Source organism: Cucumis sativus, chromosome 3, assembly GCF_000004075.3.
Source record: "Cucumis sativus cultivar 9930 chromosome 3, Cucumber_9930_V3, whole genome shotgun sequence".
Classification (NCBI taxonomy): domain Eukaryota; kingdom Viridiplantae; phylum Streptophyta; class Magnoliopsida; order Cucurbitales; family Cucurbitaceae; genus Cucumis; species Cucumis sativus.
Genome location: NC_026657.2, coordinates 13,087,265 through 13,103,397, shown reverse-complemented (window position 1 = coordinate 13,103,397; position 16,133 = coordinate 13,087,265). Strand labels below are relative to the sequence as shown.

General features: G+C 34.9%; 3 protein-coding genes across 5 annotated transcripts; 2 read left to right on the top strand and 1 right to left on the bottom strand.

The window, feature by feature from the left end:
• Positions 1–1,040: 1,040 nt before the first annotated feature.
• LOC101212382 (protein REVEILLE 6) lies at positions 1,041–5,187 on the top strand. Of its 3 annotated transcripts, none has more exons than XM_011652884.2 (8): positions 1,041–1,269; positions 1,628–1,685; positions 2,494–2,617; positions 2,714–2,869; positions 3,397–3,501; positions 4,237–4,346; positions 4,467–4,526; positions 4,696–5,187. In XM_011652884.2, exons 1-8 carry the CDS (start codon positions 1,130–1,132, stop codon positions 4,738–4,740), a joined length of 798 nt encoding a protein of 265 aa, XP_011651186.1. In that variant the 5' UTR covers positions 1,041–1,129; the 3' UTR covers positions 4,741–5,187. The 3 variants fall into 3 exon arrangements, with proteins under 3 accessions (XP_011651186.1, XP_011651185.1, XP_031738778.1); XM_011652883.2 differs by having other exon boundaries at positions 1,044–1,269; positions 2,714–2,899; XM_031882918.1 differs by having other exon boundaries at positions 1,069–1,430; positions 2,714–2,899.
• A 59-nt stretch (positions 5,188–5,246) lies between these two features.
• On the bottom strand, positions 5,247–8,692 carry LOC101210914 (heat shock protein 83). Its single transcript, XM_004140705.3, has 4 exons — positions 8,286–8,692; positions 8,005–8,146; positions 7,611–7,891; positions 5,247–7,092 (listed from the first exon to the last, which is right to left on the bottom strand). Exons 1-4 carry the CDS (start codon positions 8,421–8,423, stop codon positions 5,542–5,544), a joined length of 2,112 nt encoding a protein of 703 aa, XP_004140753.1. The 5' UTR covers positions 8,424–8,692; the 3' UTR covers positions 5,247–5,541.
• A 1,743-nt stretch (positions 8,693–10,435) lies between these two features.
• LOC101211661 (glutaminyl-peptide cyclotransferase) lies at positions 10,436–15,384 on the top strand. The gene is made up of 11 exons (XM_011652881.2): positions 10,436–10,900; positions 11,033–11,089; positions 11,908–11,943; positions 12,295–12,359; positions 12,730–12,793; positions 13,088–13,205; positions 13,458–13,555; positions 14,062–14,132; positions 14,231–14,258; positions 14,449–14,500; positions 14,903–15,384. The coding sequence occupies exons 1-11, from the start codon at positions 10,628–10,630 to the stop codon at positions 15,013–15,015; spliced, it is 975 nt and encodes a 324-aa protein (XP_011651183.1). The 5' UTR covers positions 10,436–10,627; the 3' UTR covers positions 15,016–15,384.
• Positions 15,385–16,133: the final 749 nt, after the last annotated feature.

Genomic DNA, 16,133 nt, shown 5'->3' with positions numbered 1-16,133 from the left:
TTAGTGCCAACATGAAGGGAGAAAGGTGGTGACTAATGGAGACCCAAGCTTGACTCAAACCAGAGTAAGTTTGAAGACTTTAACCAAGACATAGAGGGCTGAAAAAGTTACTTTGTTTATGCAGGTAATAGTTAGCTTTCGTAGTAAATTGATAGTTATTTCACCACCTTTCCATTTCAATAACTTAATCATATAAATCAAACTTAACTTTTAACAACTATGTGTCAATAACTTAATCATATAAATTAAACTTAACTTTTAACAACTATTAGGGTACTCTTTTGAGGTGTTGTACAGACCGGGCTTAGAGAATAAGGTGGCTGATGCCTTGTCCAGAATACCACCAGCAGTGCAGTTGAATCAGATCACAGTTCCAATGCTACTTGACTATAAAAAAATCCAAGAGGAAAAGCATAGTACCATTTTTCTATATATCTTGTATACAAATGTGAGGGACATAAATTATATATCAAATTTATAGTGTATATATAAACATGGATATATTTTTTTTATTTTAAAAATTTTATAAAAGAAATCTATCTTTATAATAGATTGACATCAATTTAATTTTACACTAACAAAAAAAAAGACCATCTCAAAAAAAGAATAATACTTAATTTACACCCTAAAAACGGAAGAACAATGAAGTGAAGATGAATGGATAAACGAAAAACTGCCCGAACGTCGGATCAGTGGCAGAGATTCGAGTTTCCTATGTGGGTCCCAATCAAAATATCTTCTACTGAGGATGTGTTAAAAACCACTTTTATTAAGCCACCGAGGCATCCACTGACACGTGTCTGCCCCTTGGTTAAGGACACTTATCTTTTATCTTTTATCCTTTCTTCCACTTCCCATGCAACGGTTCCCTTCTTTCCCTCCATGTTCCCAGCCCCAATCCTCTACCTCTCACCACACCCTACACTCCGCTCTCCTTGGGCCCTAAATATACCTACTTAACCACCTGGCACCTTCTAATACACTCATTGCACCCTGCTAAATCTACACCCCCCGCATCTGATACTTTCTAAGTATCTTCACGGAAATATCAATCGCACTCAGCCAACTGCAAACACCCATTTTCTCGAACCTCCCGCTTCGTCTCAGCCCTGATGTAGGATCCGTACCAATGGCGTTACCCTTCGAAACTGTTATCACCTCCTCCAGAGATGACCTTTCCAAGAGAGCTCGCAAGCCTTACACCATCACCAAGTGTAGAGAGAGCTGGACCGAGCCAGAGCACGATAAGTTCCTCGAAGCTATTCAACTGTATATTCTCCGCTTTCTTTCTGCTCTTCTTCTTCTTCATGATTTTCTCTTCGTTGTTCAATTTGAAAATTTGTCGATGTTGACAACGTTTCCTGTTTGGAATTGTGTGCTGATTCCGGCATGCTTTTTTATTTGAGGTTTCCGAATTGGAGGATTGTGAGGTTTGTTTTCCAAGTGATTTTGGAATATTTGACTGTTTGTTTTTGGTTTACTTTCATCGGGAGAGGAATTCTAGTCTGTTTGTTTGATTATTTGGGGTGAAATGAGGAAGAAATGTGTCGAAGCGTTTGAATCGTTGTATTGTGTTTGTTTGGAATTCTAATTGTTCGTGCGTTTTCTTTTTTATTCTATTCTTTAGCTTTGATCGCGACTGGAAGAAGATTGAGGCTTTTGTTGGATCGAAGACTGTCATTCAGGTAATGTAAGACACTCGTCTCACGTCTTGCTTTTATCTGAACAAATCTGGGGATGTTTTCATTCTTTTTTCGAATTTTGGTCTTTCAAAATACCGTTTCTAAATTCTAAGATTATAGACATGTTCGGGAAATTGGATCCTCATTACATTATTTAAAGATTATGAAGTAAATTTCTATCTCTTGTTCTGTTCGATTAAAAGAAATCATTTCCAATGTTCATGTTATTCTCAAGTTCATACAAATGGAAAAAGAATATATGAGAAAGTTGCTATCTCCTCCTGACTTGGAGATGTAGGAAGAAATGGAGAAATAGAAACGTATACGAAACTGATTTTGTCTCTATTTTAACTAATTTCTGTTTCAGTTTTGGATTTAGAAGCGATTTAACACTCTGCTCTTGTGAAAGAAATCCCACTTCTTTCTTGATTTGCCCTCCAAATAAATAAATTAAGGATGTTGGCATCAACTCGGGTCCGCTCATTTTGATAGTTGAAGGCTCAAATTGTTATTACACATTTAACTGCTCTAAAACTTATTTAAAAATCCTCATTGTCTGCCATTTACAACTTTGTATATTATAATCATCATCTCTCATTGCACCCCAACACAGAGAAATAACTGCTTAGTTCTTTCATTGGAACAACAATCTTCATTCAAAATGTTAACATTCTATCTTGTTTTCCCTTCAGTTTCGTACTCTATTAACTTCTATTGCTACAAGCTACTGAATATCTTGAAGAATGCTCCAATTCTTCAAGTGTTGGCTCATCTATTATAAATCGTTCTGAATATGATGGTTCTTGATTAGATACGCAGTCATGCTCAGAAGTACTTCCTGAAAGTTGAAAAGAGTGGGACGGGCGAACACTTGCCTCCTCCACGACCAAAGAGGAAAGCTGCCCATCCATATCCTCAAAAATCTTCGAAAAATGGTCCGTACAATTTCTGTCTGTTTTTTTTTTTTTTTTTTTTTTGACAATGTAATTCTGTTAAAGCTTTCTGGTAATGACAACCCATTTTGGTCTCAGGTGTAGCACTAGTGACGGAGCCATTCCAATCTTCTTCTGTTGAACCGAAATATAATATAAAGCCAGATTCCTCTTCTACTCCAGCCAGTTTCATTTCTGCTACTGCCATGTCATCTAGGGCAGATAACTCTATCCAGACAGTCAATTTCTCTCAAGGTGCAGGAGGTTTGAATTGTGAAATCACAAGTGAGAATTTGAATCAGAATAAGATCCTACTTTTCTGTAGTTTTGCTTAGATAGTGAGCCTTTTCTTGGTTTTGTTTAATTTCGGAAGTGGTAGAAAATTTTAAAAGTTATCTTATTACTTTTTAGGAGTGGTAAAAAACCAAGCAGCTTTGAGAACCGAAATAAGTAGTTTTAAAAGTTACTTGATAATAATAGAAACGGTTTTCTTCAAATAGAAAGGATTAGAAATTTCATTACTTAATAACTTACAAACTTTTTTTTTTGTTCCTTTTCTAATGCTTTGAATGCATTCTCATTTGATAACATCTAATTTTAGACGATACACCATCACTTCTTTTGTTATCACTTTTAGAATTATTTTAAAATACCAAATGCTTTTATTACAAACAAAAAAAAAAATATCAGAACCTCAAATTTGACTAATAATTCTAAGAAAAAATGAACTTATTATGAACCACAATCTAAGAACTTGTTTCCTTTCCACTTTATGTTTGCAGAGCAAGTAATAGAAAACAATTGTAGTAGCAGCACAGACCGCACTACAAGAGCACGCTTTCCAACCAAGTCAAGCATCGAGGAACATAACAGCCTTCAGTTGAGAGGTATGTTTTGATGATTACGATTTTTCTTTTTTCTTTTTTTAATTTTTATTTTGCCTGATTGGTACTTGGAGAAAAAATGGTCTACCAAATAAAAACGCACTCCATTAAGAAGCAGCAATAGAAGAATAAAGCAGAAAATTGTAATATACCAAGGGAACAGTTTGGAAAATCATCCAATTCCTTTCTAGCTAGTGCTTCACAAAACAGCTCTAATTGTGTATAACACAAATTTATTTCCGACTCAAAAAGCCACATACAAGGATGAACATCATTTCTTGCTCTGAGCTAGTAGCTCAAACCAACCCCAAGTATCCGAAGGGTACGTTCCCAGAATTTTGAAATAATTACAGAAAGCGCAATTAAGCTGTACTTGCGGGAAATATATCCATAACATTCAATCTAGTTGAACACTACTTGTGACTCTGTACTCTTGAGAAATGGACCTCAGTTTGTCATACTGCTTTCACTGGACTTGTTTATACTTTTTACCCTTGATCTAAAAAGTGTCATCGTTTGACGTATATTGTAAAATAGTTGCTTTGAGACTAGCTAGTTTTTCAGGTTTTTGCAATCCATAGACAAACTTCACAAACGGTAGAAGTTACCGTCTGAAAGATAGACCGGCGTTACATAATTCAGTTCCTTCACTTACTACTGTGGATCCACAGAAAATTGACCTAGAGTTTCTTCTTCGATCCTTTATTGATGCTTTTTTAATCTTCAAATTCATTGCAGTACTGCCAGATTTTGGTCAAGTCTACAACTTCATTGGCAGTGTGTTCGACCCGAAAGCCTCAAATCATTTGAAGAGGTTAGAACAGATGGACCAAATAGACGTTGAAACCGTATGTTGTTCTTCATCCCTATTTCATTACTTCCACTTCACAAACATAGTCTCTTCTTTAACATCCTTTTTGCTTAAAACAACTTACACTGTAGATATCTGATCTTCTCATTCTCTTCAGGTGCTGTTGCTGATGAGGAACCTAGCCATTAATCTCACCAGCTCTGACTTTGAGGACCATGTGAGTTCTTATTGAAATTCTGTTTTTGCATAAGCTTATGAGAAAAATCTGGTCGCCCTTAACCCTTACTCTTTAAAGTATACTGAAATAAGAAATATTCCATTATCGAGAAAACATGCTTCTATTTATTTTCTAACTTGTTTTTTATTACATATTATCTCTCTTGCAGAAAAGGGTACTCTCATCGTATGATGGTTTCATGGAACATGGTTAGAAATATAAGAAAGCTTAAAAGTTTCGCTCGTTGGAGAAAAAGATGGAAATGGCAGCTGTCAATACCTAGCTAGTTTTCACCCAATCATACCTAATTGAGCTTCCTCAATATTATTGCACTAGATAGCCAGTCTTGTATTAATATTGTATATTCACCTACCATCACTTCTCAGTGTAAAAGAGAATTGAAAAACGTTCTCTAAATAACTCTACTTTCCATAAATTTACTTTCCACTCATGATGTCACACCTTGTCCCTTCTATGACTCCTACTCCTAACCTAGTCCAAAAGAGAGTGAGGAGTGCCAATACATCGTCATATTTTGACAACAGTTTCCATCTAACTAAGCTGGACTTAGCCAGAGTTTACACATGAGCTGATGTACAGGCCTAAGTTTTGACATGAAAATTATGATACTCATTATAAGAGATGATCTAGTGTTTGCCTATTTCTTTTACTTCCTGATTTTGATTTTCTGGACACAGATGATAGATATGCAGAAGATGCTGACCAACAAAAAAGATCTGTTTATACATTGGAGTAACACGCTTTAGCACTTAAATTTGTCCTTGATTACAACAGATTATGTAAAACAGGAGAGTAACACGCTTTAGCACATACATTTGTCCTTGATTACAACAGATTATGTAAAACAGGAAGTGAGACACAAAAACCAACATTGACGCTGATCAATGACTGGACGCAAGACATTTACTTTCCTCAAAATACATTCACAGACATCCCAATATCAACACGATGAACGGTTAAAGAAATTGGATGATGGATGATACAGAGGATGGGCTTAGTCTACCTCCTCCATTTTGCTCTCTTCAGTAGCATCTTCCTCTAAAGCAGGCATGTCTGCGTCATCTCCTTCATTTTCTTCCTCATCAATGCTAAGACCAAGTTTCAACATTCTGTGGATTCTTGCAGCAAATGTGTTAGGATCATCAAGGCTGAAACCAGATGTCAACAGAGCAGTTTCAAAGAGAAGCATAACTAAATCCTTGACGGATTTGTCGTTTTTGTCTGCTTCGGCTCTTTTTCTTAACTCCTCCATGATTCCATTGTCTGGATTGATCTCCATCGTCTTCTTGCTTGACATGTAAGCGCCCATGCTGTTATCCCTTAGAGCTTGAGCCTTCATGATCCTCTCCATGTTCGCAGTCCAACCATATTCGCCAGTGACCAAGCAGCAAGGAGAGTCCACAATTCTGTCGGAAACGACGACCTTCTCTACTTTGTCGCCAAGGATGTCCTTGATGGTCTTGCATAGGTTCTCAAAAGACTTCTTCTTTTCCTCCTTTTTCTTCTTCTCTTCTTCGGTTTCATCATCAAGCTTGAGTCCTTCCTTGGTTGCAGAGACTAGCTTCTTGCCGTCGTACTCTTTCAGTTGCCCAACAGCATATTCATCAATGGCGTCGACCATGAAAAGCACCTCATAGCCTTTCTTCTTCAAGCGCTCCAAGAACGGAGAATTCTCAACTGCCTTTTTGCTCTCACCAGTGATGTAGTAAATATCTTTCTGACCTTCCTTCATCCTGGTGACATAATCCTTCAAGCTTGTCATTTCATCTCCACTTTTGGTCGAGTAGAATCGAAGCAAGTCAGCCAATTTAGCTCTGTTTTGGCTATCTTCGTGGATACCCAACTTCAAGTTCTTAGAGAAAGCTTCATAGAACTTGTTGTAATCCTCCTTGTTCTCTGCTATCTCATTGAACATCTCTATGCACTTCTTCACTAAATTCTTCCTTATCACCTTCAAAATCTTGTTCTGCTGCAACATCTCACGTGAGATATTGAGCGGCAAATCATCGGAATCAACTACGCCTTTAACAAATCCAAGATACTCGGGGATCAGCTCCTCACAGTTGTCCATAATGAACACTCTTCTCACATACAGCTTTATGTTGTTCATTTTCTTACGGTTGTCGAAAAGATCAAATGGAGCTCTCTTTGGGACAAAGAGAATTGCTTTGAACTCAAGCTGTCCCTCAACAGAGAAGTGTTTCACTGCAAGGTGCTCCTCCCAATCGTTTGTCAAGCTCTTGTAGAATGATGCATATTCTTCTTTGGTAATTTCTTCAGGCTTGCGCAGCCAAATGGGTTTCTGCTTGTTGATGAGTTCCCATTCGTGAGAAACCTCTTTGATCTTCTTCTTCTTTGACTTGGTTTCCTTTTCCTCGTCCACATCTTCAACGTTTCCTTCTTCTTCCTTTTTAGGTTCATCGTCCTCATCGTCGCTAATCTCCTTCTCGATTGTTTTCTCAACCCAGAGGTAGATAGGATAGCTAATGAATTCAGAGTGCTTCTTCACAAGATCCTTAATTCTCCTCTCTTCCAGATACTCCAACTGAATAATTAATGCATCCAATTAGTGCCGCATTCAACATTATGCAGAAACTCAAAACAAAAGTGTAATAAAAGTTAAGTAAACCGCAGAGAAATCAACCCAACATGTTAACTACGTGTGCATTATATGGCTTGCAAGAAAACACTAGAAAACCAATCTGACCGACCAAAAATGACTAAACCAAAGTTGATCAGCGGGTTTAAAAGTGAGACAGTCGGTAAACTGCCTCAACAAAACCAACAATTGCCATCAATTTTATCCCAAAAACCAATTCCCACCGACCAACAATGACCCTAGAGGGTGAAAACACCGATAAAGTAAGATTATAAGGTCTATAACAAATATTGTGCATGATGTTACGTGTTTGGTCATTCAGGGCCGGATATTATATTTAAGGCATACTAACAAAAAAACACATTTCGCATCACTTTCTCTATTCTACTTACGAAATTCATGCTCCCCATTTCGAATCCTAAGAAGAGAATACAAAATGAACTACTATTATAAGACTCCGTTACCTGATCCTCCTTAAGGAAGAGAGTGATCTTGGTACCCCTCCCGAGTTGCTCTCCATTTACATCCCTTGTGACGGTGAAAGAACCACCGGCCTGTGATTCCCATATGTATTGTTCATCATCGTTATGCTTCGTGGTAACAATCACCTTCTCGGCCACAAGGTAAGCCGAATAGAACCCTACACCAAATTGACCAATCATGCTCACATCGGCACCGGCCTGCAATGCCTCCATGAATTCTTTGGTACCCGACCTTGCGATGGTTCCCAAATTATTCACCAAATCTGTATTCAAGAAACATCATAGAAGCAACTAAATTCGAGTCTCCAATATCGCAACAAAATCGTTGAGTCCAAACTTTAACAGGAAGGAAGAAATATCTCGACCTTTCTCTTACCTGCTTTAGTCATTCCGACTCCACTGTCGATGATGGAGAGAGTTTTGTTAACCTTGTCCGGAACAATTCTGATGAAGAGCTCTGGTTGTCCGTCGAGTTTGCTCTTGTCTGTCAAACTCTCATATCGAATCTTGTCCAATGCCTGTAGATTATCAAAACCAAAACATTCAATCAACCGTCGTCAATAGAACACAACCCAACACTAAAAACTCAACAACGACGTAGACATTCAAAGTAAAGAAGATACAAGAAGAAGAAGAAGAAGAAGAAGAAAAACTCACGTCAGAGGAATTGCTGATAAGCTCTCGAAGGAAAATCTCCTTGTTGCTGTAGAAAGTATTGATAATCAAACTGAGAAGCTGGTTAATCTCAGCCTGAAAGGCGAAGGTCTCAGCATCAGCCATCTGCACGTCCGCCATCGAATATTCTTATACAACCTCAACGAGTGGAGAAAAACACAAAGCAAACGAAAAACAAGTTTTGAGAGAGCAAAGAGTGTAAAGAGCAGGATATGCAGAGAGATCGCTTGTAACTCGAAGTTGATCTGAGTGGAAGAAGACGAAAGGTATTTATAGTAGAAGAAGAATATAACAAACTCTCGATCCTTCTACGTCTCTCGAGAGCTTTGATAAGAAATCAGGTGTGAATTGTTGATGTTTAAACGGCGCCATATGACCCTTTGCCGCTCGCTTTCCATTGACGGTTTGGTCGCTAATAACCATATCGAGAACGTTCTTTCGTTGTGGGGTCGTCTCTAGAATGTTCCTTAGCGCGAAATACCGTTTTATTCCTTCCTTTTCCCTTACCTTTGGATTTTATTTCTTTCAACATTTCCATTTTCCCTTTTTTATTTTCTTTATAAGACTTAGTAAATTCTACATTTTATCAAACACCCACACAATTCTATAAATATTTTGGTTTATTTAATTTACATATTTTAAATCAATCTTAAATTTAATTTCAATATGATCTTTTAAAATCCTACAATTGAAATTGTAGATATTAGAATTGAACAAAGTTAAAAGACTTAAAAGGATAACACTGGAATTCAAATTTTTTTTTACTTGTTAGTTTAATAATGCAAAATAGGTTGGTTATTAATTATATACAGTCAATTGTAAAAATAGCAATCACCTACATTGAAAGTAAATATGTAAATGTAGCCACTATAGAAGTCTATTACTGATAAATGAGTGTTGGGTTCAATGACAAAATTCATATTTCTTATACGAAACTCAATTGAAAATGAGAGATAATCGATATGATTATCATTGATAGTGTGGGCAAGACACATTATTACTCTTTTTGGAAAAAATAAATTTTCAAACTTTGCCCATTTACATGGCTCGTTAGTTATCGTTCATCAAATTTGGTTGCATTTAAAATTAGTATCGTTATCAATATCAATGTGAAGTAATCAATAATTTTCAGTAATTTATATCACAATCTATATCGGTATCCATAATTTAAAAAATGTCACTTTTTACTTGTATTCTCCATAATCTCTAAATCTATACCCATAACTTTTATTGGTATCGATAATGACATCCATAATTAAAAGGGCTAAATCAAGACTTAATTGAAAATGAAGTAGATTATTAATTTTTTCATAGAGACCTTTATGTTTGAGGGAAGGTTCAAGACTTAGCCAAGCATTAGCAAGGCATCATTCTCCTAGGGAGTCGCTTCGAGACTATCTTTGTCTTTTACGATCAAGAGCAGCTTTAACTTCAATTAGGTGCATCGCCCCTTGAATGACTTCGAAGTATAGGTGTTGTTGAGTGTAACAGATGCAATTAATATTATCTAAGGATTCATTTAGCTCTTTATATTATAAAGGAGTTTTAGCTCACTCCATGTTTGCCTCAAGAATTATGACTATTCTACTTTTTACATCATTTTTCCTATTCATTACTTCCTCATTTCACTATTCCTCACCCCATCTCTCCTATATGTCACTATTTCTCACTCTCTCGTTTCACTATTCCCCACTTCCTTAAATAATTTGTATCCAAACACAAACTATTATAACTCATAAACTATAATAATTACACATTATAAATAATATATTGTTATATTTAATGTCAATATTTTGGTTAATATTTGAAAATAACCAAATATTTTTCTTATTTGTTAGTAAAAAAATTGTTTTCTTATTTTTTAAAGTATTTGAATGATATTATTAGAAACATTTGAGAAATTATTTTAAAAATACAGAACTTTCAAAGAAGTGTATTTTAAAATAAAAGTTTTTTAAAAATTAAATTTGTTGAAAAATATTATTTTCTTAATTATGTTAAGTATCTATCATTGGCGGAGATACATAGGAGTTTAATATTTGATAAATATTTTGGTTAATTAGGGTGAATTTGAAAATAAGTAAAAAGTATTTATTACATAATTAATCTGACCATTATTTCAGTTTTGAAGTTTTCCATATCAAGTTGAATCAAAACTGTGGAGGGGAGAGGAAAGAGTTGAAGACGAATCTCCAATGGACAATTGGGAGTCCATCAAATTCAACTTTAGACGAATCAGTTTTTCTTATGCATCCCCATTTGCATGCTCAACCTAATTCATTTCTCTCTTTTCTTCCCTATATCAATGAACAATCCGCCGTCTAATGGCGGCCGGATCCTTGAAGAGAAGGCAGTCTAAGCGATCCAATTCCAAGCCTTCTATAGTCATGCCTTCTCGCCCTTCTCATCAATCTTTCCTCGCCCATAGAACCACTGCCCTCTTACTTTTCATTTCTTTGATTTTCTTTGCCGTTCTGGTCTCCGGCATTTCTTTGAATGTTTTGCGTAGATCGCCCAAATATGAAGTTCAATCGCCAATGATTTACTCTATTGAGGTCGTCAACGAATTTCCTCACGATCCTCGAGCCTTTACTCAGGTATCCCAATTTCTGAGCCATTTCGAATTCATAATTCCTTTTTTTTTTTCTTTTTTTTTTCTTTTTTGGTTCAGGAGTCTGAATTTCAAGTTTTTGTATTGATTTTGACAAATCTGTCTCATGATTCACCAGGGACTGGTTTATGTAGAAAATGACACCCTATTTGAGTCAACTGGCCTCTATGGACAGGTGAATTTGCATTTCTCATTGTGACGGCGCTTTAAATACTTTGATTGCCTTCATTGGTTCAGAATCTTCAATTAAAGTGTTCTCTCGTTTTCTTTTATTCATTACCTTTTCATTCCCCCTTGCCTGATTCCATGGTTTGGGTTCACCCTCCTTTGTCAATTTCAAAGAATTTCTTTATGTTGTTTACAATTTTTACTGTGAACTTTTCATCGCCTCATCCTTTAATGCTTCTGTTTACTTTCATGTTTCCTACCATAGTACCATTTACGACCTTACTTGAATTCTAGAGGTTGTACAGCTGTGTATCCTTGAGTTCTAAGTATAGTTAACAATTTTGTGATTAGCAATACTGCTTAGCTTGTTGTTTCCTGTGCTCTGAAATCCACATGGTTTTTTCTGATCATTTTCTTCTTAGTTTGGTAAGAAATTTCTGATCATCGTGTTCTTATTTTGTAGCTATATCTCAAATAGTCATAATTTGATATTGCTATATACATGATGGCCTTATGCCCTGCCATCTTCTCTTTCATCTTATTTCAACAGCACACTAAAATAGATTGGGATTAGAATTTGAGGAGGTTTTCAATGTGTAGTTTCGTTTTCCTTCTTTCAGCGTTTTCTTCTTCTTAGATAACTTTGTCATAGCTGTTCTGAACAACTAAGTTTAAGTGTCAGCAGAATGTCTGTATACAGTTCGGGAAATTATTACATTTTTAGTTGTTCTATTAATTTGACGAATATTGAATAACTCTAGTTTTGTTATCCTTCAATTTTTTTCCTGTGGATTTTATCATGACTTTATATAACTTCTGTTGCAGTCATCAGTTCGAAAAGTAGCTCTCTCTACTGGGAAGGTAATTTTCATTTTCAGATTTCTCACATTCCATAAAATAAAGTGATACATTTTTAATGTGTTGTTTTCATTATTTGGATTGTGATGTATACCGTTAGAATTTTTAAAATTTTTGCCGGATGTTTTGAGTTTTGATGTTGAGAGAGAGCTCCAATGGGGAGCTTTTGAAGTGCACGGCTTTTGGGACATTTTTTCTTTTTCTTTTTTCCTCTCTCTCTCTCTCTCCCCCAACTTGACTGCATTTTCTTTTACATTGTTTTCTTTCCTTTTCAATTGATGACTAAAGAAACTGTTTAAAAACACATTCCATTTTCTTTGTTACTTTTATTTATTTACTTGTTTTCCTCTGCAGACCGAGGTTCTTCACAAGATGGATGACTCTTACTTTGGGGAAGGTTTAACACTTCTTGGGGAAAGGTTTGTGATGGTTTGGATACTAATTGCATTGTTTTGATATTTTGTTGAAGGAAGTTTAGCAAATTAGTTTTGGATATTAACCAATAACCATCTAGGTATGAAATCAAATGCTCAGTTCTTTCAACTGTTAAACAACAAACCAGGAATATAATCGGGTGTTTTGTGTGCTGAAACTCAGTTATTTTCTTATTTTAAAACCTATATGTCCATTTATATGCAGCCTAACTTTTTATTTCTCATCCTCAAAAGCTAATCTGTTCTTACTTTACTGTGTCATATGTATCTGTACCTGTATTCATTGTAGCAGCTAGAAAAATGTCTAAGGAGTCTTCAAAATCTCTAATTTAGCCCTTTCTATGTTCTTTTGTAGGCTGTTTCAAGTAACTTGGTTGAAGAAAACTGGTTTCATATATGACCAAGACAATTTAAACGAAGTTTGTGCTTCATCTTTATTACCTTGTTCTTCAATTTTTGATGTGCCCTCTGGGCTGCTTAATTCATGATTAGGTTTTAAATTATGAAAAACACACATTTTCTTACTACTTACCTGTAATAAAGTTAGATCAAATTATGTTCCTGGACCCTTTGCTCACAGGTTTTTAATTATACTTAAGTAGAGAGGTGCTCTAAATTCCAATGTCAACTATGTTACATATGTTGAGATATCATTTACAAAAAAAAATATTTTAAGATGTAAAGATATAATGTTATTTTTATTCTCCGTGCAGGTTAAGGAATTCACTCATCAAATGAATGATGGTTGGGGATTGGCAACAGATGGAAAAATTTTGTATGGAAGCGATGGAACGTCAACATTATATCAAATTGATCCAGAGACATTTATAGGTTGCTCTATCACGTAACAATTAGTGTTTTATTCTAAATTAAACTCCATGACTCTAAAAGTTTCCGTAATCTGTTCCCAACTGGTATGAGGATTTTGAAGCATTCTTGTCTCATGCCTCTCTTCTTAGTGTATTACTTATTACCTAGATATTGTTTACTGAAAAAACAAATATTATCATATTTTTATTTTTAATTTAGCAAAAATTGTCTCGTTACTTAACATTCATATTTCCATTTTCTCAATTAATGCAGTTACTAATAAATGGGTTGTGAGCTATCAAGGAGATGAAGTGCATAACCTCAATGAGTTGGAATTTATCAATGGAGAAGTCTGGGCAAATGTTTGGATGGTATATTCTCCAAGATATCTATTTCTTTTAATGATTTTCTCTCTTTGTGTAAATTTCTAATTGTCGTTCTAAAGTTTCTAGAGTCTTGAAATAATTTTACTCTTAGGTGTATGTGCACCATAAAATAATTGTTAGCCTGACCACGTTTTGGAGCTTTTTGTTTGCTACCTAATGGAATGTTGGTGTAAGTTCGTATGTTTGGTCTTATGACGTTCTAGATCACATTTATAGAACCATAATTGATAGAAACCAAAATTTATATTAACAAGTAAATTCAAATTTTAGGAGTAATCCAAAATGTCTCGATCAGTCTGTTTCTGGCATATCATTCTTTGGGGCCTATCTTGTCCGACCAACATTTTAATTATTAACTTTTTACATTTTATATGTCTCGTGATACTGTCAAATTGAATATATCTGATAAAAATATTAAATTGATGTTTTTTCTGTTGGCCTCTGTTTTCTCTGCAAGGCTATAATGTTTGATTTAATGTTCCATTCTGTAGACAGATTGCATTGCCAGAATCTCTGTACGTGATGGAGGTGTGCTTGGATGGGTTCTCCTCCCGACTTTGAGGTCTTGCATTTAATACAATTGTGCTTAGCAGAATTTTAATGAAACTTCACATTGTCAGTAGAAATTCACATTAATCGTACTTGTGTTTTCTATTACAGACGGAAATTGTTGCAAGAAGGGAAACGAGTAAGTGCTTCAATCAGAATTAAATAGTTATTTTCCCATTGATTATGGTCGTGATATACTATATTTATTGGATGATACATTTGACAAGTTATCGAAGAATGAAACATTTTATTATCATTTTCCATTGACAATGGCATTTCTAAAGTTTTTATTCAGCGAAGTTCGTTTGACCCATTGTTCTTACTTGCAGATTGATGTTTTAAATGGCATTGCATGGGATAGTGGCAAGAATCGCCTTTTTGGTAAGAACCCTAGATTTTTCTGATATCCTCTTTGTTCATCGGCATCGCTACCTAATTATTGTTATTATTATATCTTTCGTTAGAAATATTGACGGGTCCGCAGACTGCAACGTCAATTATTTCTTCGCCCTTAGATTATTAATCCAGTAGTACCCAAACCACAAATTTTACTCTCATTTCAATGTGAAAGCATTTCAAATTCCTTAAATGCTGTGCTTTATACATTTATCTTCGGATTAGTCAAGTCATTAATGTCGGTAGATCTCGTCTTACAACGATCAATAGTTCTCTTTCCTAAAACAGTTACTGATGTTATAATTTGTATTGGCATCTTCTATGAACTACCTCACTCAAAATCGAGTTGTTTGTCTATGCTCATATATATCTCCATTTCTCTTTCAGTGACAGGAAAGCTATGGCCAAAGCTCTATGAAATCAAAGTGCAGCCATCAAATGAGCATTATGGTGATGAAAAGATAAAGCAGCTTTGCTTGCGAGAGCCAATTACATTTTGACTAACATTATAGTGACGAACAAGGTCTAGATCCACACAGGGTGCAGTCGATACATACGTTGAAGTTCAATATTCTATCCATTTTTTTAGATAATATTCTGCCTGCGTTCCGTGTGATAGCAAAAGAGACCACTCGTCTATATTATATGTTCGAATTTCAACTATATTACTAAAGTTATGTAGTTATAGTCCAAATAAAAAAAAATCAAAGGCAAGTAACATTTGTAGGATTTGTGTTTATTCGAATCCTTGTGCTTTGAGTACTTTTAGCGTAGGGTAGTTTTTGTAATACACAGCACTGCATATATATTTTTTTTCTAATAGTCACAGCACAATCTAATATCACAATCATCAAGGCCAGTCTTAGCAATTAGAGTTGTTTGTATCTTCTGCACTAAGCACAAACTCCCAGCTTTCTCACTCATTTTTCATTATTGTTATTATTTTCTTTTGGGAAAAGCAATCTCCTATATTCCTTTTCGAAATAATTTTATTAACATGCAAATAGGAAATGCAATCATCAAGAAACAAGATTGCAATTCATTTAATTGGGCCATTTTAAAAGTTTTTCATAGAACATAAATGAAGGGGGAAATCAAATTTGAGCTTAAAAAGAACAACCACCAAGAAACAACCGCAAAAATTTTCATAAATTTATTAAGTTCAAACTTAAAATGCTCTATAATAAATTGAGTTGGACTGAGACAAATTGATTAAATAAGTTCTATAATCTTCATAAATTTGTTTTTTCCAACGGAATCTTAGCAATTTAGCAAAAAATTATAAATTTTAACCAAAAAGAGTTTTTGTGTCTTTTTCAATTTTTTTTTTTTTTATTGATTTCGTTTCCTACAGATATTTTATAATTAATTGAATCCAAGAAAGAGTTCTCTTTGTTTTGTTCTCAATGGTATTTACGGTTGAAATTATTACAAGATTATTGTTTGTCTTAAATGAGGACAAAAATAAAAGTACTTTTAACCAAATGAAGGTCCATGCTGTTTGGAATGTGGAGGTTTCAATTTTATGATAATAATGTTTCATAGTTTTATATATAGGTTTCAATTTTATGATAATTTTAACCTATTTTAAATTTATATTTAGATTCAAGTTTGGCGC